The sequence below is a fragment of the Plecotus auritus genome, assembly GCF_963455305.1.
Source record: "Plecotus auritus genome assembly, chromosome: 3".
NCBI lineage: Eukaryota > Metazoa > Chordata > Mammalia > Chiroptera > Vespertilionidae > Plecotus > Plecotus auritus.
Window position 1 is genome coordinate 108,374,601 of NC_137772.1, and position 21,235 is coordinate 108,395,835.

Sequence of the window (21,235 nt, forward strand, 5' to 3'; positions counted from 1 at the left end):
TATTAGATACTTTTTACCTCTCTCCCAATACCACTGTAGCTTATTTTTCTTTCAAGCAAGAGATGTTTGGTGTGTTCACAGACATCAGGCAAATGCGCCTCTATGACCTGAAGAAAGGTTGATCTTCTAATAATCTTCCTTCCACCAAGATGTCCACTGTGGCCAGGTTATGGCTGCAAGTGGAAGGGTATTCCATACAACATTGAAAGGTTAGTTTTTAGGTATGGTTCTTCCTCCCCGCCCCCTCCCGTACCACCCCCAACCTTACTTTTGCTTGCAACACATTTACTAGCTTTTCAAAGATTGGTGATAAAACTGCTGACATTTTTCATTTCAAACCAAGATTTTTGCCATTTGGTGAAAGCACATTTTCCAGAAAGGCAATGGGAGTCTTTCCAAGTAAGCTCATTCAATCAAGTTCTCTGGTTTTTAACACTCTAAGTAGTGCTACAAATTATATTTTTAGGTACAGAGACCACAATGCATTGATTATTCAACTAGAGATGCTAAAGAATGATACTTTCCTTTTGGATATAAGAAGAATATGATGGATGATGCTGGCCACCACCAAGACCTCTGGAGTGACAGTTGCAGAGATTCCCATGGTTTAGAGCAGATGCTAATTAGAAGCTAATACAATGTCCTATGGCCAATTCAAGTTCTGGACATGGTCATGTGATTATGCTACTCTGAGGTTTAAACTAATGTACTATTATCATCTGTTGAAATGTTTTTTTTTTATTCTATAAAGTATGTATAAGAAGCACTTTTGTTAAACATATGATGTTAAAAAATACCACTTTCTTCCTCCAGATAACGATGTTTCTCATTATCACTTGTGGGTTCAATACTGAAAACTGTTATGCCCAGATTTCATGATCCCCAAAGACCACGAGGGAGCTGAGTCCGATGCAAAAGCAAAGAGCCTTTAATTGAGCTAGCTCGAGCTCAGTCCCACACACACACACACACACACACACACACACTGGCGCAGCGGCGAGGTGAAGAGAGAGAGAGCTCTAGGCCCCAAACGCACTGATTTATATGGGGCCTGGGAGAGGTAGGAGGGGTGAGGTAGTGTGGCCTCCGCTGATTGGTCGGGGTCAGGTTGCACATGGGGGCAGGGCGTGGCTTACTTTCCTCTTGCATTTCTATTGGCTAATTCAAAAGTGTGGGTTGGGCTCTTGGAGAGGTTCTAGGGCGGGAACCTGACTCCATGAGGTGGAGGACATGGAACAAAGGGAACATGGAGTCGATCTCTCCCCGCCCTTTCAAAAACATCTAGGCTCAGTTCTTAGAGAACATTGTCTTGTAAATGTGAATCTAACTCTATGGCACTTCTTTGTTGTCAAAATGTCACCAACCCTCTCATTTTCTACAAATATTGAGCACCAATAAGGTATATGATCATGCAAGAACTCTACTATTTCTCACTTTCTACCAAAACAGAACAGTCTCTCTTCAACAATTCCTTCTAGACTGAACATATTCTTCAGTTTAATTGAAAATTAAATAAGCAAATTAAACAAGGAGGGTCTAATGAGGATGAGAAACAACTCAAATACAAATTAGTGATTTACTTTCCCTTTATTTTTCCTTCTATTCCCTCCCCAGTAGTAGAAAAGATGATTTGTGGGTTGAGTTACCTCTGGTCATAATTCTATGCTGTCTTCACCTACTAGAAAACTTGTCATAATAAACAATGTGCATTATTTTCTCAGACTACCAATTACAATCTTTCTAGTAATAAAAGCAGGAAACAATGTAATACTTGCATCTTCAAAGTTCATACAATAGATGCCTCTGAAACTTCTCAGAGAGTCTATTAGCACCTTTGAATAAGTTCATCTCCATTGTGTAGTGAAAATGCCTAAAATGAGAAGTACATTCTTTGCTGTCCATTGATAGCTCTGTGTATGTGTGAATACATTGTTGCTGCTTTCTGGGCAAGAGGAAAGATGTCATCTGTGGTCTGAATTTTTCCTTTGATGCATGACAGAATAGACAGAATAAAATCAAAGTTTATTAGCACAGTCAGGTCCTCTAAGCAGCTTCATCACAGAAGTTCCCAATTCTCTGCCATTTATAGAAGCATTTGGATTTCTGTTGTTTTAAGTCTGAGGCACTTGAGGAAAATGTTGAATTTCACCCATGGTCATCAAACTTCTGAGCTATCTGTGTGGTAGCAATGTGGGGACATCATGGGCTCACTGCTGCCTGAGCCCTTTGGGGCATCCTTCCTCCTGGCACTCCTCTTGCTCTTGCATATCACTGCTGCAATGGCAATGAGGCCAAGGGTGAGTAATCCCACTGCGATGCCTCCCATGACCATGACCAGACTGACCTCAAAGATGGGACTGTTGCGCTCCCAGGGGAGGATGCTGTCAGGAGGAACTCTTCCTTTGGGGTCCTGCTTCTTCTTGGTTCGGTCCAGGGAAATGTGCTGGATGTTTGTTCCCCGGCTGTTTTTAGCCCCAATTGCCCATACCAGTGGGGGTGTGCTCCTGATCTTCCTCATCTTCCTGCTCTTGATAGTTGGCTGCAGCTTTCCTGGACTCACTACAGAGTGGTACTGGTACTCCACACTTCTTTTGCCAATGCCTCTGTTGGTATTGTCTTTTGATCTTACTGTGTAGATCGTGTGTATGTACCATTCTCGGCCCAGAGCGACCTAAAAAACACAACACTGTTTGTTAGAAAATGGTAACTATGCCAACATAATTCATGACTATTGCATGTGTAGTATGTGCAAGGCTTTCTGTAACACTCTAATTTATTTGTTTCAACAATTAAGGAAGCATGTGCTGGTAAATATTTGGTAATCTATAACTTGTAGTCATAGGATGTCAGAACTATAAAGAATCTTAGATATCAGTCTAACTTACTAAGAATACATGGCAGTTAAGTAACTTGCCCAATGTTAATCAACTAGTAAGTGGAAGAGGCAGGACTAGAACTCAGATCTTTTGGACCCCTTCTCTAATATGTCCTGCTGCATATCCTATATAATAAAGAGGCAATATGCAAATTGACTGTCACTCCAACACACAAGATGGCCACCACAAGATGGCCAGCAGGGGATGGCAGTTGGGAGGGAAAAGGCCTGCAGGGGCGGGCAGTTGGGGGGATCCCGGCCGGCAAGGGAGGGCAGTCAGGGGCAACAAGGCCTGCAGGGGAGGGCAGTTAGGGGTGACCAGGCCAAGCAGGGGAGGGCAGTTGGGGGGGAACAGGCAGGCAGGGGAGGGCAGTTAGGGGCAATCAGGCTGTCAGGGGAGGGCAGTTAGGGGTGACTGGGCCATCAGGGGAGGGCAGATGGGGGTGACCAGGCCTGCAGGGGAGGACAGTTAGGGGGAATCAGGTTGGCAGGGGAGCAGTTAGGTGTCGATCAGGCTAGCAGGGGAGTGGTTAGGGGGATGATCAGGCATGCAGGCAGGTGAGCAGTTGGGAGCTAGCAGTCCTGGATACTGAGAGGGATGTCTGACTACCCGTTTAGGCCTAATCCCACTGAAACATCCCTCGAGGGGTCCCAGATTGGAGAGGGTTCAGGCTGGGTTGAGGGACACCCCCTCGTGCCCACCATGCATGAATTTCATGCACTGGGCCTCTAGTTTACATATAAGGCTATAGAAAAATTTTCTGCTTTTCCAGAGCTTGAAAAGAAGGGATTTTCTGATGGTCCTTTGGAGCCTTTAGGATTTAGAAGAGGTCAAATGCTTCCAGAGTTAACAGTAATAACAGAAACAAAAATGTATACTTCTACTTCAGAATAACAAAATGTGTTTCCTTAAGACTCTCTCTTTAGTTTGAATAAGGATAACACATTTCTCCGACCCATTCTGTCTGAACAATTTTTAGTAAATATCCTAAAAGTCCCAAGGATTCAAATGTGAACACATCTCTGAATTTGTGTTACTTATCTGCTCGATGTACTTATGGTCACCTGTGTCTGTTTTGACTGCCTATCTCTAGGTAACAATTGGTTTATAAAATCTTTGAGAGTAGATATTTATGTGCTGTGTACATTGTTTGTCTGAGTCCAGCAGTTCACACAAAAATGGTCATGAAAAGTCAACAGGAAGGAAATTTTGCATAAGGAAAGCAGAGTTCCCACCCATCAGAATTAGATTTCTTCTGGGCTGAATAAGGATCTTTATTTAACATTGACTTAAAAAATAATGATACATTAATAAAAATAATAATAGCTAGTGTTAATTAAATGCTCACCATGTGTGCAGTATGGTTGGTTGTGGTTTACATGCATTACTCAATGTTCACATAAACCAAATGACATATTATTATTACTGTATTACAAATGAGACATCTGAGGCATTTAAATATTAAGTAACTTGCATGTGGTTACATAGCTATTGTAAGAGAGCTTGGTATTGGCCCACCTGAAAGAGTGGTTTTGAGTCCACTTTAAACCCATCGGATCCAGGCTGATTCACTAAAAGAGTAGCTTCAGGGTCATCTGCTGCCAGTTTGGCATTAAACAGAATATTTCCAAAACTGGTGGCTTGTGTCTCTGGCTGAGCTTTGTCCTTTAAGAAATAAGAAAAATAAGGATTGCTGTAGAAAATGCCAAATCATGCAAGCTTAGAATGTTTTCCTATTAATTTTGTACAAGTACAAATTACCATAAAATGTCACAATTTAGTTTCTTTTGAAAAGATATTATTATATTAAAACATAAGACCAAAATGTTTAACTTTGAATATGTACCTGGTTCATTGTTTGGGTCAAAGCACTTACCCTAATTTAAAAAATGTAGTTTTGGCAGAGACCATGCCATCTTGAAGGGGAGAGCAGCTGTGTTCTGAAGCCCAGCCTTACCTCCAACCAGGGAGACCTCGGATACATCCCGAGACCCTACAACACAACGCTAAGGGACCAGCTGCCTCAGCTGCGAACCCACGAATACCAGGACTCTAGCCTCCCTGACTGTGGGCACCCAAAAATCTGTCCAGGGGGAGCCAAAGGCACCAAATACACAGACGGGCCTGGTGCCTTATCACAGAGCAGATAGAAGGAACAGCTGAATCAAACAACACCCACCTAGAATCGGTGAATTAAACACAGCTGGTGAGGCAATCCGTGGACAGAAAGGTCAGATATCACCTAGATTCAGGCAGTGGTTCTCAACCTTTCTAATGCTGTGACCCTTTAATACAGTTCCTCATGTTGTGGTGACCCCCAACCATAAAATTATTTTCGTTGGTACTTCATAACTGTAATTTTGCTACTGTAATGAATCATAATGTAAATATCTGTGTTTTCCAATGGTCTTAGCGACCCAGCAGGCAGTCCTCAACCTGTGGGTCGCGAACCACAGGTTGAGAACCGCTGCTGTAGAGCCTATAGGTACTTGTTTGTCGCCATTTTTATTGTTTACGCCTGTGTTATTTCTTTGCTTCTTATATCATTTTTTTAAAAGCAGACCCTTTAGCATTTCTTACATTGCTGGTTTGGTGGTGATAAACTCCCTTAGTCCTTTTTTGTCTGTGAGGCTCCTGATTTCACCCTCAGTTTTGATTGATATCCTTGCTGGGTACAGTATTCTTGGATTAAGACTTTTCCTTTGCATGACTTTGTATATTTCATTCCCTTCCCTTCTTGCCTGATGTGTTTATGTTGAGAAATTGGTTGCTAGTCTGATGTGGGATTGTTTGTAGGTAATTTTCTGTCTCTCTATGGCTGCTTTTAAGATTCTTTGTTGTTGGTGTTTGCCAATTTAATTATACTGTGTCTCGGCATCGGTCTTTTGGGGTTCATTTTCTCTGGAACTCTGTGAGCTTCTTGGACTTGTGTGAGTTTTTTCTTCCTGATATCAGGGAAGTTTTCTGTCATTATTTTTTCAAACAGGTTTTCTATTCCTTGCTCAGTTTCCTCCCCTATTGGCACCCTTATTATGTGGATGTTGTTTCATTTCTTTTTTTATATTTTTATTTATTTTTTTAAATTAAGGTATTATATGTGTACATATCTTACCATTGCCCCCCCACGCCACTCCATAAATGCCCTCCCCCCCAATGTTTTGCATCTGTTGGTTACTCTTATATGCATGCATATAAGTCCTTCAGTTGATCTCTTATTTCCCCCACATCTCCCTAACCTTACCGCTGTAATTTGACAGTCTGTTTGATGCTTTACTGCCTCTGTATCTATCTTTTTGTTCATCAGTTTATAATGTTTTTCATTATCCCTAAATGAGTGAGATTATGTGGTATTTTTCTTTCATTGACTGGCTTATTTCACTTAGCATAATGTTCTCTAATTCCATCCAGGTGCCTACAAATGGTAATAATTCCTTCTTTTTTATGGCAGCATAGTATTCCATTGTGTAGATGTACCATAGTTTTCTGATCCAGTCATCTGCTGACGGGCACCTAGGCTGTTTCCAAATCTTAGCTATTGTAAATTGTGCTGCTATGAACATAGGGGTGCATATATCCTTTCTGATTGGTGTTTCTAGTTTCTTAGGATATATTCCTAGGAGTGGGATTACTGGGTCAAATGGGAGTTCCATTTTCAGTTTTTTGAGGAAACTCCATACTGTTCTCCACAGTGGCTGCACCAGTCTGCATTCCCACCAGCAGTGCACGAGGATTCCTTTTTCTCCGCATCCTCGCCAACACTTGTCGTTTGTTGATTTGTTGATGATAGCCATTCTGACAGGTGTGAGATGGTATCACATTGTTGTTTTGATTCGCATCTCTCGGATAATTAGTGACTTTGAGCATGTTTTCATGTGTCTCTTGGCCTTCCTTCTGTCTTCTTTCGAAAAGATTCTATTTAGGTCCGTTGCCCATTTTTTTATTGGATGATTTATCTTCCTTTTATTAAGTTGTATAAGCTGCCTGTAGATGTTGGAGATTAAACTTTTATCAGTGATAACATTTGCAAATATGTTCTCCCATACAGTGGGGTTTCTTGTTGTTTTGTTGATGGTTTCTTTTGCTGTGCAAAAGCTTTTTATTTTGATGTAGTCCCATTTGTTTATTTTCTCTTTGGCTACCATTGCCCTAGGGGCAGTATCAGTGAAAAAGTTCTTTTGGCATATATCTGAGATTTTGCTGCCTGTGGATTCCTCTAGTATTTTTATGGTTTCGCATCTTATATTTAAGTCCTGTATCCATTTTGAGTTTATTTTTGTGTATGGTGTAAGTTGGTGATCTAGTTTCATTTTTTAGCATGTATCTGTCCAATTTTCCCAACACCATTTATTGAAGAGACTGTCTTGACTCCATTGTATGCTCATGCCTCCTGTGTCAAATATTAATTGCGCATATTAGTTTGGGTCGATATCTGGATTCTCTATTCTATTCCATTGATCTATATGTCTGTTCTTGTGCCAGTACCAGGCTGTTTTGAGGACAGTGGCTTTGTAATGCAGCTTGAAATCTGGTATTGAGATCCCTCCTACTTTATTCTTCTTTCTCAGGATTGCTGTGGCTATTCGGGGTCTTTTTTTATTCCAGATGAATTTTTGGAGAGTTCTTTCTAGGTCTGTGAAATATGCCGTTGGTATTTTAATGGGGAGTGCATTGAATCTATAGATTGCTTTGGGTAGTATGGACATTTTAATGATGTTGATTCTACAAATCCATGAACATGGTATGTTCTTCCATCTGTTTACATCTTCCTCTATCTCTTTTTTCAGTGTCCTGTAGTTTTCCGCGTATAGGTCTTTTACCTTCTTGGATAGGTTTATTCCTAAGTATCTTAATTTTTTTGGTGTGATGGAAAATGGGATTGCTTTTTTAGTCTCTCTTTCTGTAAGTTCACTGTTGGTGTATAAAAATGCCATAGATTTCTTGGCGTTAATTTTGTATCCTGCTACATTGCTGAATTCATTTATTAAGTCTGTTAGTTTTTTGATGGAGTCTTTCGGGTTTTTCATGTACAATATCATGTCATCTGCAAATAAGGACAGCTTTACTTCTTCTTTTCCAATTTGGATGCATTTTACTTCTTCTTCTTGTCTAATTTCAATGGCTAATACTTCCAGTACTATGTCAAACAGGAGTGGTTAGAGTGGGCATCCCTGTCTTGTTCCTGTTCTTAGGGGAAATGGTTTTAATTTTTGCCCATTGAGTATGATGTTAGCTGTGGGTTTATCATATATAGCTTTTATTATGTTGAGGTATGATCCTTCTATTCCCACCTTGTTGAGAGTTTTTATCAAGAAAGGGTGTTGGATTTTGTCAAATGCTTTTTCTGCATCAATTGATATGACTATGTGATTTTTATCTCTCAATTTGTTTATGTGATGTATCACATTTATTGATTTGCGGATATTGTACCATCCTTGCATTCCTGGATAAACCCTACTTGGTCATGGTGCATGATCTTTCTGATGTACTGCTGGATCCGATTTGCTAGAATTTTGTTGAGGATTTTGGCATCTACATTCATGAGGCATATTGGCCTGTAATTCTCCTTCATTGTGTTGTCTTTATCTGGTTTTGGTATTAGGGTGATGCTGGCTTCATAGAACAAGCTTGGAAGTGTTCCTTCCTCTTGAATTTTTTGGAATAGTCTGAGGAGGATAGGTTTTAGTTCTTCCTTGAATGTTTGGTAAAACTCTCCTGTGAAGCCGTCTGGCCCCGGGCTTTTGTTTGCCAGAAGCTCTTTGATGACTGCTTCAATTTCTTTCATAGTTACTGGCATATTGAGCTGTTTAGATTCTTCCTGATTGAGTTTTGGAAGTTTATATTTTTCTAGGAATATGTCCATTTCCTCCAGGTTGTCCAGTTTGTTGGAATAAAGTTGTTCGTAGTATTTTTTAACAATCCTTTGTATTTCGGCGGGATCTGTTGTTATTTCACCTCTTTCATTTCTGATTTTGTTTATTTCGGTCCTCTCTCTTTGCTTCTTGGTGAGCCTGGCTAGAGGTTCATCAATCTTGTTTATCCTTTCAAAGAACCAGCTCTTGGTTTTGTTGATCTTTTGTATTGTTTCTTTGGTCTCTATGTCGTTTATCTCTGCCCTGATCTTTATTATTTCTTTCCTTCTGCTTACACTGGGCTTTTCTTGTTGCTTTTTTTCTAACTCTTTGAGTTTTTGGGTTAGGTAATTTATTACCATTGTTTCTTGTTTTTTGCAGTAGGCTTGTAGAGCTATGAACTTCCCTCTCAAGACTGCTTTCGCTGTGTCCCATAGATTTTGGATTGTAGTGTTTTCATTGTCATTTGTTGCCATGATGTTTTTTATTTCTTCTTTGATCACTCTGGTAACCCAGTCATGGTATAATAGCATGCTGTTTAGTCTCCATGTGTTTGATTTCTTTGGGTTGTTTTTATTGTAGTTGATTTCCAGTTTTATGCCACTGTGGTCTGAGAAGATGCTTGATATGATTTCTATCTTGTTGAATTTGAAGAGACTTTGCCTATGTCCCAATATATGGTCTATCTTTGAAAATGACCCGTGTGCACTTGAGAAGAATGTATATTCTGTGGCTTTGGGGTGAAATGTTCTGAAGATCTCAATTAATTCCATCTGGTCTAGTGAGTCATTTAGGATTGATGTTTCTTTGCTGATTTTTTGTTTAGAGGATTTGTCCAATGGTGATAGTGGAGTATTAAAGTCTCCTACTATGATTGTATTGCTCTCAATCTCTCCCTTGATATATTCCAGGAGTTTTTTTTTATGTATTTGGGTGCTCCTGTATTGGGTGCATACATGTTTACCAGAGTTATTTCTTCTTGTTGGATTGCTCCCTTTAGTATTATGAAGTGGCCTTCCTTATCTCTTGTTATGTCTTTCACATTGATATCTAATTTGTCAGATATAAGTATTTCTACCCCAGCTTTTTTTTTTCAGTTCCATTTGCCTGGAAAACCTTTTCCATCCCTTCACCCTCAGTCTGTGTGCGTCTTTTTTTCTGAGGTGGATTTCTTGTAGACAGCAGATATATGGGTCGTGTTTTCTTATCCAATCCGTTACCCTATGTCTTTTGATTGGGGCATTTAATCCATTTATATTTAAAGTTATTATTGATAAGTACTTATTTGTCACCATTCCTATTCTTTACCCCTGTGTTCCTTCTTCGCTTCCTATTTCTTTGTTTCTATTTTTTTTTTTTTTTTTTTACAGCAGAGCCTTTAGCATTTCTTGCATTTCTGGTTTGGTGGTAATAAATTCCCTTAGTCCCTTTTTGTCTGTGAAGCTCTTGATTTCACCTTCAATTTTGATTGACAGCCTTGCTGGGTACAGTATTCTTGGATTCAGACCCTTCCTTTGCATGACTTTGTATATTTCATTCCATTCCCTTCTGGCCTGATGAGTTTCTGTTGAGAAATCAGTTGCTAGTCTGATGGGGGTTCCTTTGTATGTAACTTTCTGTCTTTCTCTTGCCGCTTTTAAGATTCTTACTTTGTCGTTGGTGTTTGCCAATTTAATTATAATGTGCCTTGGCATCGGTCTTTTGGGGTTCATTTTGCTTGGGACTCTGTGAGCTTCTTGGATTTGTGTGGGTTTTTTCTTCCCTATATCAGGGAAATTTTCTGTCATTAGTTGTTCAAAGATGTTTTCTATTCCTTGCTCACCTTCCTTTCCTTCTGGAACCCCTATTATGCGGATGTTGTTTTGTTTCATGTTGTCCCAAAGTTCCCTTAGGCTCTCCTCCTGCCTTTTAATTTTTTTTTTTTAGAAGTTGCTCTACTTGGGTATTTTTTCCCATCTTGTCTTCTAGCTCACTGATGCAGTCCTCTGCTTCTTCTAGTCTACTCTTGATGCTTTCTATTGAGTTCTTACAGCAGCAATGTTATTTTTCACTTCTTCTTGGTTCTTCATTTCCTCTTGGTTCTTGCTCATATTGTCGAATTTGTCTTCCATTCTTTTCAGCCACCTTATGACCATTTCTCTGAATTCTTTTTCTGGAAGGTTGCTTGCCTACATTTCCTTTACTTCCTTTTCTGGTGATGCCTGCTTTTCTTTCATATGAGGGCTGTTTCTTTGTCTCCCCATGGTCTCTCTTCTCTGGGTGTCTGGTTATGTAGTTCTCTCTCTCCTGCGTTGATTTAAAAGCACAAAATACAGCCCTATCAGGTACAACACACAAGGCACTGAACAGAAATGTATTCACGATATTAATAACCTCCAGTAAAGGTGACCACTAGAGAAAGGCAAATTAGGGGATAGGAGAGAAAGAAGAAGAGGAAAAAGAAAGAAAGAAGAAAAATAAAGGAGTGTCAAAATAAAATTGGGAAAAGGGAAAAAAAAGTAAGAGAGACAAGAAAGAGACTAAGAGATAAAGGGGAACAGACTATATATATTGGGGATAAAACCCCAATAGAACTATCACTAATCCCAGCAAATGCCAGCAACAAGTACCTGGGGATTAATACAAACTACAACACCAACTAATATTGAGTGAGGCAAGGGAAAACAGAAGCACAAAAAAAACAAAAAAATTAAACAAAAGAAGAATAAGCAAAACAATCTCACAAAAAAGCATAAAAATTCGATATAATCTACATTCAAGCGAACAACAACAAAAGGATAGAGAGAAAAACAAGTTTTTGGATAGTTAAGTCAGCGAAGAGAGAGGTGTGTATGGACTTGGAGAAGGGGATTGGAGATTAGATATGTAGGTAGGGTGAAATTTTAACAAGGGGTAAACAGAAAGCAGGAATGGGGTAAGATAAACAGGACACCGAAAAGGGGAAGTTTAGGAAGAGAGTGATGGCATAAAGGTAGAGTTGAGATAGAGTAAAACGATGCTAAAGGAAAGATAAAAATAGAATGTAGAACACTAATCCCAAAATAAAATGAAGAGAAAATAAAATGACACTTGAAAAAAAAAAAGATAAAATAGCAGTAGTAATAATACGGATTGAAAATAAAAATGTAATAATTAAAAAGGTAAAATCAAGTGAGGGAAAAAGAAAAAAGATTAGTTTCTTGAGTAAAAGATGCAAAAAATGAAAATAAAAAAATAAAAAAATAAAAAATAAAAATAAAATGTGGAGTAGTGGAAGTGATTCACTTCCTCTGTTGTTCTGTTTGGCACGCCTGTTTCTCAGTCTGGACAGTATTGCAGTTCCCTGTGTTCCACTGCTCTTCAGTGTTGTAATCCAGTCCTGATTTTAAGCAGGCGGTGTGTCTTAATTTCTCGTATTCCTTTATTTTTGTTTACACAAGAGTCAATTTGTGATTCAGCCCCTGGGTGGCAGTGTTTCTGGATTGACTTCCGGTCTATCTATGGCCTCTCTAGGCAGTGTTAGAGCCTTCTTTCCCTGTGGCACTCACTACGGGTTTGTGGGAATGGGCTGCCTCAGAGTTGGCTCTCCGATGGTCACTCCCTGCTCCGATCCCTAGGTTCCAGAAAAACACTTTCCCCTGCAGTCTCCCAGGGTGACCCCAACTGGGTGATCCTATGTATTGGGATTAGTAATCAGAATCAAGGATTTGAAGAGGAAAAAGCCCAAGTGTGCGAACTCCGGGGCTGCATGTAAGCCTAGGCAGCCGGCACACCTCTGAAATTCTTAGGGTGTCCCTGCACGTCAGATCAAAATGGGTTGCTTTTTAGAGATCCCTTCTGTTAGCAGCTCTGAGGACCCCCTTCCACATTCACAGATCATGCCAGCCCCAACAGGCACAAATTTTTCTAGGCACAGACTTCCCTGGTCCTCCAGCTCCCGCAAAACGCGTGTTCCTCTCTCCCGCCGGGACCAGAGACCTCACCTTATCTCGGGCGAAATCTGACCTTTCTGTGGTTGAGTGTAGAGCTCCTCTGAACCCGTGTGTTTGCGCCAATTGGGGAGCGTTGTTCTGGGGCTCGCAGCTGTTCCGTGGGTGCTGCAGTTGTGGATTCTCAGGCTTCTGATAAGCTCCACTTTACGGTCCAAGATGGCACAGACTCCGCGTCCAAGCCCGCAGCTCCAGGATAGGACCCAGCCGCAGTGGGGGCTGCCAGGTAGGGGAACCCCGTCTAGCAGTCTCCCACCTTCTTCTGGAGTTCAGCTGTCCCCCAACTTGCCAACAAGCACTCTTCGTGAGACCCTCAGCTGTTCTTTCTTTCTGCTCCGGGACAAGGCTTGGAACACGTCTGTCTATTCCGCCGCCATTTTTTTTCTCTGTTTCATTTCTTATAGTCCCCAAGTTCCCCTAGGCTCTCCTTTTGTTTTTTAAGGTTTTTTTTTTCTAGATGCTGCTCTGCTTGGGTATTTTTTCCTACCTTGTCTTCTAGCTGACTGATGTACTCCTCCCTTCTTTTAGTCTACTGTTGATGCTTTCTATTGAGTTCTTTATTGCAGTGATGTCATTTTTCATTTCTTCTTGGTTCTTCATTTTGTCTTGGTTCTTACACATATTGTTGAATTTGTCTTCCAACCTTTTAAGCAACCTTATGGCCATTTCTCTGAATTCTTTCTCTGACATATTGCTTGCCTCCATTTAGTTTGCTTCCTTTTCTTGTGATACCTCCTTTTCTTTCGTATTTGGGCTGTTTTCTTGTCTCTTCATGGTCTCTCCTCTCTGGGCATCTGGTTATGTAGCTCTCTCTCTCCTGCCTTGACTTAAAGGCACAAAATACAACACAACAAGGCCCAACACACAAGGCACTGAACAAAAATGTATTTATGATACTAATAACCCCAAATAAAGGTGACCACTAGAGAAAAGAGAAATAGGGGAGTAAAAAAATAAGAGTGCAGAAATGATATTGAGGAAAGGAAAAAAAGTAAGAGAGTAAAGAAAGAGAATAAAAAGAAGGGGGGAAAACTACTTATATGGGGAGAAATCTCCAATAGAACAAGTAATCCAAAAAAGATGCAAACAACTAACACCCAGTAATGAATGCAAACTACAAACAACAACTCATAAAAATCGAGGAGAGGAAAAAAGGAAGCAAAAAAAAGAGAATTGGCACACAAACAAACAAACAAACAAAAAACAATCTAATCAACAATCAAACTAACAATAACAATAGTACAGATAGAAGGGCAAAACAAAAGAAAATAAAACAAAAGACATAAAAAAAACACAACAAGAAAAAACAAACGAAAAAAGTAAGAGAGAAAAAAATTTGGATAGTGAAGAAAGAGAAGACAGAAGTGTGTATGGACTTGGAGCTGGGGATCAGAAATTAGATATATAAGTAGGATAAATTTTTAACAGGGGGTAGAAAGAAGGAATAGGGAAAATCTAAAGCAGGAATAAGGTAAGAGAAACAGGACAACAAACGGGGAAAAGCGAGGAAGAGATTGTTGGCATAAACGTAATGTTGAGATAGAGTAAAATGATGCTAAAGGAAAAATGAAAATAGAATGTAGAACATCAATCCCAAAATAAAATAAAATAAAGAGAAAATAAAATGAAACTTTTAAAAAGGTAAAACAGTAGTTGTAATAATACAGATTAAAAATAAAATAATTAAAAAGGTAAAATCAAATGAGAAAAAAAGAAAAATACTTAATTTCTTAAGTAAAATAAAAAAAAATAAAAATGTGCAGCAGTGAAGGTCATTCACTTCCTCTACTGTTCTGTTTGGCATGCCAGTTTCCTGTCAGGTAGTCAGGACAGTATTGAAGTTCCCTGCATTCTTCAGCTCCTCTGTGTCCTAAGCCACAATCTTGTTTTCAAGTAGGCAGTATTTCTTTGTTACTCAGCCTGCCTGTGGTTGTATTTACACAAGAGTCAGTTTGTGATTCAACCCCTTGATGGCAGTGTTTCTGTATTGACATCTGGGGCTATAAGTCCTCTCTACCCAGTATTTAGAATTTGTCTTCCCTGCTGCACCTAATACTGGTTTGGGGGTATGGACTGCCCCAGAGCTGGTTTTCTGATCATTTCTCCCGCTCTGATCTCCAGGTTCCACAAAATCAACTTTCCCCTGAAGTCTCTGAGAGTGTTTTCAATTGGGTGATCCTATGTACTGGGCTTCATAATCAAAAGCGAGGATTTAAAGAGAAAAAAGAGCCAGAGTAAGTGTGTGAACTCAGGACTTTTTCGCCACAGCACTGCGCTCCACTTTGCTCATGTCTCTGTGCACGTCTTTTTCCCCTGGCACAATGTAGCCAGTTTAATGGTAAAGTTTCAGGCTGCCTTTTTGTGTGTAGCCAAACTATGGGTTGATTTCTAGAGTTCCCTTCAGTCAGCAGCCTTGTGGACCCCCTTCCACATCTGCGGACTACACTGGCCCCAACGTCCGCAGATTTTGTGTGGCACAGACTTCCTCTGAACCTCTAGATCCTGCTGTGTAGATTTCTCCCTTCAGCCTGGATTGCAGCCCTCACCTTTCTCTGGGCAAAATCTGACCTTTCCATGAGAAGGTGCAGAGCTCATCCGGGTCCATGTATTTGCGCTGCTTGAGACCCAGTGTTTGTGGGTTCGCTGCTTTTCCCTGGGTGTTGTGGTTGTAGGGTCCCGTGAGTTATCCAATTCTTCCCAATTGAAGGTAAGGATAGGCTTCTGATCACAGCCACTCTCCCCTTTAAGATAGAGCTGTCTCTGCGGCAGAGCCGGTTGATCCAGGAGAGATTTCAGCTGCAGTGGAGGCTGTGCGGTCAGGAGAGCCCAGTCTGGCAGCACCCAACAGACCCTTGGAATATAGCTGTCCCTCACTCACAAATAAACACTCCCCATTCGTCCACACACCCTCCTTTCATTCTCTCACTCACACACTATCTTGCAGCCTGCTTTCCTGTCGGCAGCCATCTTCTTATCTCTAGTGTTCTACATTTTATTTTTATTTTAGCATTGTTTTACTCTATCTTAATTTTTCCTTTATGCCAACACTCTCTTCCTCACTTTTCCCCTTTATCATACTGTTTCCCTTACCCTGTTCCTGCTTTAGTTTTTCTCTATCCTTTTTTTTATTCCCTGTTAAAAACTGATCTTACTGATATATCTAATTTCCTCTCCCCTGCTTCAAGTCCATGCACACTCTTCTCTTCTCTTTCTTCACTATCCAAAAATTTTTTTTCTTCCTCTCTCTTTTTTTCCCTTTTCCTTTCTTTTGTCTTGTTGTTGTTGTTTGATTTTTGGTTAGTTTTTTCTCTTTTTTTTGCTTCTGTTTTCCTCACCTCGTTGTTCTCTTCTTCTACTTATATGTTAATTAATTCCAATCACCATCTCAGGCCTATCTACCCTCTATTCTCCTTTTCTAATAGAAAGTGAATACCTAGATAAATAGATTAAATAAAGGGGAAAATTTTTAATATATATATATATTTTTTTTTCTTTTATATATATATATTTTAAAAATATGTGTTTTTTTTCTGTTTTTTACTTTTCTTCTTATACACTCATTCTCTTTCTACATCCTCTATACTGAATTATGGCCATTTCCCCAATTTTTCAATTCCTTGACCTTACCTTTGGAAAATAAGCTTTGCCTCCTCGGATTCATCTGGGAGTTTGTTGTTGGAGTTTGTTGTTTGCATATTTGTTGTTGGCATTTTTTGGATTACTTGTTGTTTTATTGGAGTTTTCTCCCCATATACATATATTTCCCCCTTTTTTCTTCTCTTTCTTTTCTCTCTTACATTTTTCATTTTCTCAATATAATTTTTGCACTCTTTTCTATTTCCTAATTCTCTTTTTACTGATGGTCACCTTTATTTTGGGTTATTAGTATCGTGAATACATTTGTGTTCAGTGCCCTGTGCATTGTGTGTTATTGTGTTGTATTTCGTGCCTATAAGTCAAGATGGGAGAGAGCAACATAACCAGAAACCCTGAGAGGAGCAATCATGGGGAGACAAAGAAAACAGCCCGTGTATGAAAGAAGAGGAAGGAATCACCAGAAAAGGAAGTAAACTAAATGGAGGCAAAAAATATGTCAGAGAAAGAATTCAGAGCAATGGTCATAAGGTCGCTGAAAAGGATGGAAGACAAATTCAACAACATGTGTAAGAATCAAGAGTGAATGAAGAAGAACAGTAGACTAGAAGAAATAGAGGATCACATCAGTGATCTATAAGACAAGGTAGGAAAAAATACCCAAGCAGAGCAGCATCTAGGAAAAAATATTAAAAAAGGAGGAGAGCCTAAGGGAACTTGGGGCAACATAAAATGAAACAATATCCACATAATAGGGGTACCAGAAGGAGAGGAAACTGAGCAAGGAATAGAAAACCTGTTTGAAGAAATATTAACAGAAAACTGCCCTGATATCAGGAAGAAAAACCCCACACAAGTCCAAAAAGCTCACAGAGTCCCAAACAAGATGAACCCAAAAAAGACCAACACCAAGACACATTATAATTAAACTGGCAAACACCAAAGACAAAGTAAGAATCTTAAAGGCTGCCATAGAGAGACAGAAAGTTACCTACAAAGGATCTCCCATCAGACTACCAACTTATTTCTCAATAGAAACACATCAGGTCAGAAGGGAATGGATTGAAATATACAAAGTCATGCAAAGCCAGGGTCTGAATCCAAGAATACTATACCCAACAAGGCTATCAATCAAAACTAAGGGTGAAATCAGGAGCCTCACAGACAAAAAAGGACTAAGGGAGTTCATTACCACCAAACCAGCAATGCAAGAAATGCTAAAGGGTCTGCTATAAAAAGAAGAAATAGGAAGAAAAGAAGGAACACAGGGGTAAAGAATAAAAATGGTGACAATCAAGTACCTATCAATAATAACTATAAATGTAAATGGATTAAATGCCACAATCAAAAGACATAGTGTAGCTGAATGGATAAGAAATCATGACTCATCTATCTGATGTCTACAGGAAACACACCTCAAACAAAGGATTCACAGAGACTGATGGTGAAGGAATGCAAAAAGGTATTTCAGGCGAATGGAAATGAAAAAAAAAGCTGGGGTAGCAATACTTATATCTGACAAATTAGACCTCAATGTGAAGGGCATAACAATAGACAAGGAAGGCCACTTCATAATACTAAAGTGAGCAACTCAACAAGAAGATATTACTCTGGTAATCATGTATGTACCCAACACTGGAGTACCCAAATACAAAAAACAAAAAACACACAAAATAAACAAACAAACAAACAAAAAACAAAAAAACTCTAGAGGATATCAAGGGAGAGATTGACAGCAAAATAGTCATTGTAGGGATCTTTAATACTCCACTAATACCACCGGACAAATCCTCTAAGTAAGAAATCAGCAAAGAAACATCAATCCTAAATGACTCATTAGATCAGATGGAATTAATTGACATCTTCAGAACATTTTCCCCAAATCTAGAGAATATACGTTCTTCTCAAGTGCACATGGGTCATTTTCAAAGAAAGATCACATATTGGGACCCAAGCAAAGTCTCTTCAAATTCAAGAAGTTAGAAATTATATCAACCATCTTCTCAGATCAAAATGGTATAAAACTAGAAATCAACTACAATAATAACAGTAAATACAAACAAACACCTGGAGGCTAAACAGCATGGTATTAAACAATGATAGGGTTACCAAAGAGATCAAAGAAGAAATAAAAAGCATCATGGCAGCTAATTACAGCAAAAACCCAACAATCCTACATCTATGGGACACAGTGAAAACAGTCTTGTGAGGGAAGTTCATAGCTCTACAGTCCTACATCAAAAAACAAGAAAAAATGGTAATAAATTATCTAAACCTACAACTAAAAGAGTTAGAAAGAGAGCAATAAGAAGAGCCCAGGGTAAGCAGAAGGAAGGAAATAAGAAAGATCTGAACATAGATAAATGACATAGAAAACAAAAACAAAACAAACAAATGAAACAATACAAAAGATCAACAAAACCAAGTGCTGGTTCTTTGAAAGGATAAACAAGATTGATGAACCTCTAACCAGGCTTACCAAGAAGTAAAGAGAGAGGACCCAAATAAACAAAATCAGAAATGAAAGCGGTGAAATAAAAACCGATCCCACTGAAATACATATGACTATGAAAAAATACTATGAACAACTGTACTCCAACAAAATGGCCAACCTAGATGAAATGGATATATTCTTAGAAAAATACAAGCAACCAAAACTCAATCAAGTAGAATAAAAAACCTGAATAGGCTGATAACTACCAAAAAAATTAAAACAGCAATATAAAATCTTCCAGCAAACAAAAGCCCTGGGCCAGACGGTTTTACTGGGGAGTTCTACCAAGCATTCAAAGAAGAAGTAAAACCTATCCTTCTTACACTATTCCAAAAAATTCAAGAGTAAGGCACAATTCCAAGCACTTTCTATGAAGCCAGCATTACCCTAATCTAGGGGTGGGCAAACTTTTTGACTCGAGGGCCACAATGGGTTCTTAAACTGGGCTGGAGGGCCGGAACAAAAGCATGGATGGAGTGTTTGTGTGAACTAATATAAATTCAAAGTAAAGGAGTGGAGGGGAGAGCAAGAGAACCCTCTGCTCTTTCGGCTCTGCGGGCCAGATAGAACAGCCAAACGGGCCGGATCCGGCCTGCGGGCCATAGTTTGCCCACGGCTGCCAAACCAGATAAAGACACCACAAAAAAAGAGAACTACAGGGCATTATCCTTAATGAACATAGATGCTAAAATCCTTAACAAAATTCTAGCAAATTGGATTCAGCATTACATTAGAAAGATCATACACCATGACCATCTGGGATTTATTCCATAGATGCAAGGGTGGTACAATATCCACAAATCAATAAATGTGATACATCACACAAACAAACTGAGAGACAAAAATCACATAATTATATCAATTGATGCCAAAAAAGCATTTGACAAAATCCAACACCATTTCTTGATAAAAACTCTCAGCAAAGTGGGATTAGAGGGATCATACCTCAACATAATAAAAGCCCTATATGACAAACCTATAGCCAACATCATACTCAATGGGCAAAAACTAAACTCATTTCCCCTAAATACAGGAACAAGACAGGGATGCCCACTCTCACTACTCCTGTCAACATATTATTGGAAGTGCTAGCCAGAGCAATCAGAAAAGAAGAAGAAATAAAAGGCATCCAAATTGGAAAAGAAGAAGTTAAACTATCCTTATTTGCAGATGACATGATACTATACATACAAAAACCCAAAGACTCCATCACAAAACTACTAGACCTAAAAAATGAATTTGGCAATGTAGCAGGTTACAAAATTAACACCCAGAAATCTATGGCCTTTTTATACACCAATAATAAACTCATAGAAAGCAAAATGAATAAAACAATTTCATTTACCATTGCACCAAAAAAATTAAGATACCTAGGAATAAACTTAACTAAAGATGTAAAAGTCCTGTACTCGGAAAACTATAGGACATTGAAAAAAGGGATAGAGGAAGACATAAAAGAATGGAAGAACAACATCTTCATGGATTGGTACAATCCACATCATTAAAATGTCCACACTACCCAAAGGAATCTACAGATTCAATGCAATCCCTATTAAAATACCAACAACATATTTCAAAGATTTAGAACAAACTCTCCAAAAATTCATCTGGAATAAAAAAAAAGACCCTTAATAGCCACAGCAATACTGAGAAAGAAGAACAAAGTTGGAGGAAACACAATACCAGATATCAAGCTATATTATCAAGCCATGGTTGTCAAAACTGTCTGGTACTGGCACAAGAACAGACATATAGACAAACGGAACAGAACAGAAAAACCAGAAATCGACCCAAGCCATTATGCTTAATTAACATTTGACAAAGGAGGCAAGTACTTAAAATGGAGTCATATAGCCTCATCAATAAATGGTGCTGGGAAATTTGGCCAGATACATGCAAAAAAATTAAACTATATCAGCAACTTACACCATAATCCAAAACAAACTCAAAATAGCTAAAGGACTTAAATGTAATATGGGAAACCATAAAAATCCTACAAGACTCCATAGGCAAAAAATAGCAGACGTATGTTGTAGCAGTATCTTTACAGATACAGCTCCTAGGGCATTGGAGACTAAGGAGAAAATAAACAAATGGGACTACATCAAAATAAAAATCTTCTGCACAGGAAAGGAAACCATCAACAAAACAACAAGAAAGCCCACTGCATGGGAGAACATATTTGCCAATGATATTTCCCATAAGGGTTTAATCTCAAAAATTTACAGAGAACTCATACAACTTAACAAAAGGAAGATAAACAATAAAAAAATGGGCAAAGGATCTAAATAGACACTTTGATAGAAGACACACAGAAGGCCCAGAGACATATTAAAACATGCTCAAAGTCACTAATCACCCAAGAGATGCAAATCAAAACAACAAAGAAATACCATCTCACACCTGTCAGAATGGCTATCATCAACAAATCAACAAAGGACAAGTGCTGGCATG

The 21,235-nt window shown here is 39.0% G+C and overlaps 1 protein-coding gene across 2 annotated transcripts in view; it reads right to left on the minus strand.

Annotated features, from left to right (window-relative positions):
• Nucleotides 1–1,570: 1,570 nt before the first annotated feature.
• The window catches only part of FREM2 (FRAS1 related extracellular matrix 2), a 449,278-nt gene continuing 429,613 nt past the window's right edge, over nt 1,571–21,235 (minus strand). For both annotated transcript variants that reach the window (XM_080659410.1, XM_080659409.1), the window contains 2 exons: nt 4,395–4,541; nt 1,571–2,671 (listed from right to left, as the gene is read on the minus strand). In XM_080659410.1, coding sequence (XP_080515536.1) covers nt 2,159–2,671; nt 4,395–4,541 — 660 coding nt within the window. In that variant the 3' untranslated portion in view covers nt 1,571–2,158. The remainder of the gene's footprint in view (nt 2,672–4,394; nt 4,542–21,235) is intronic.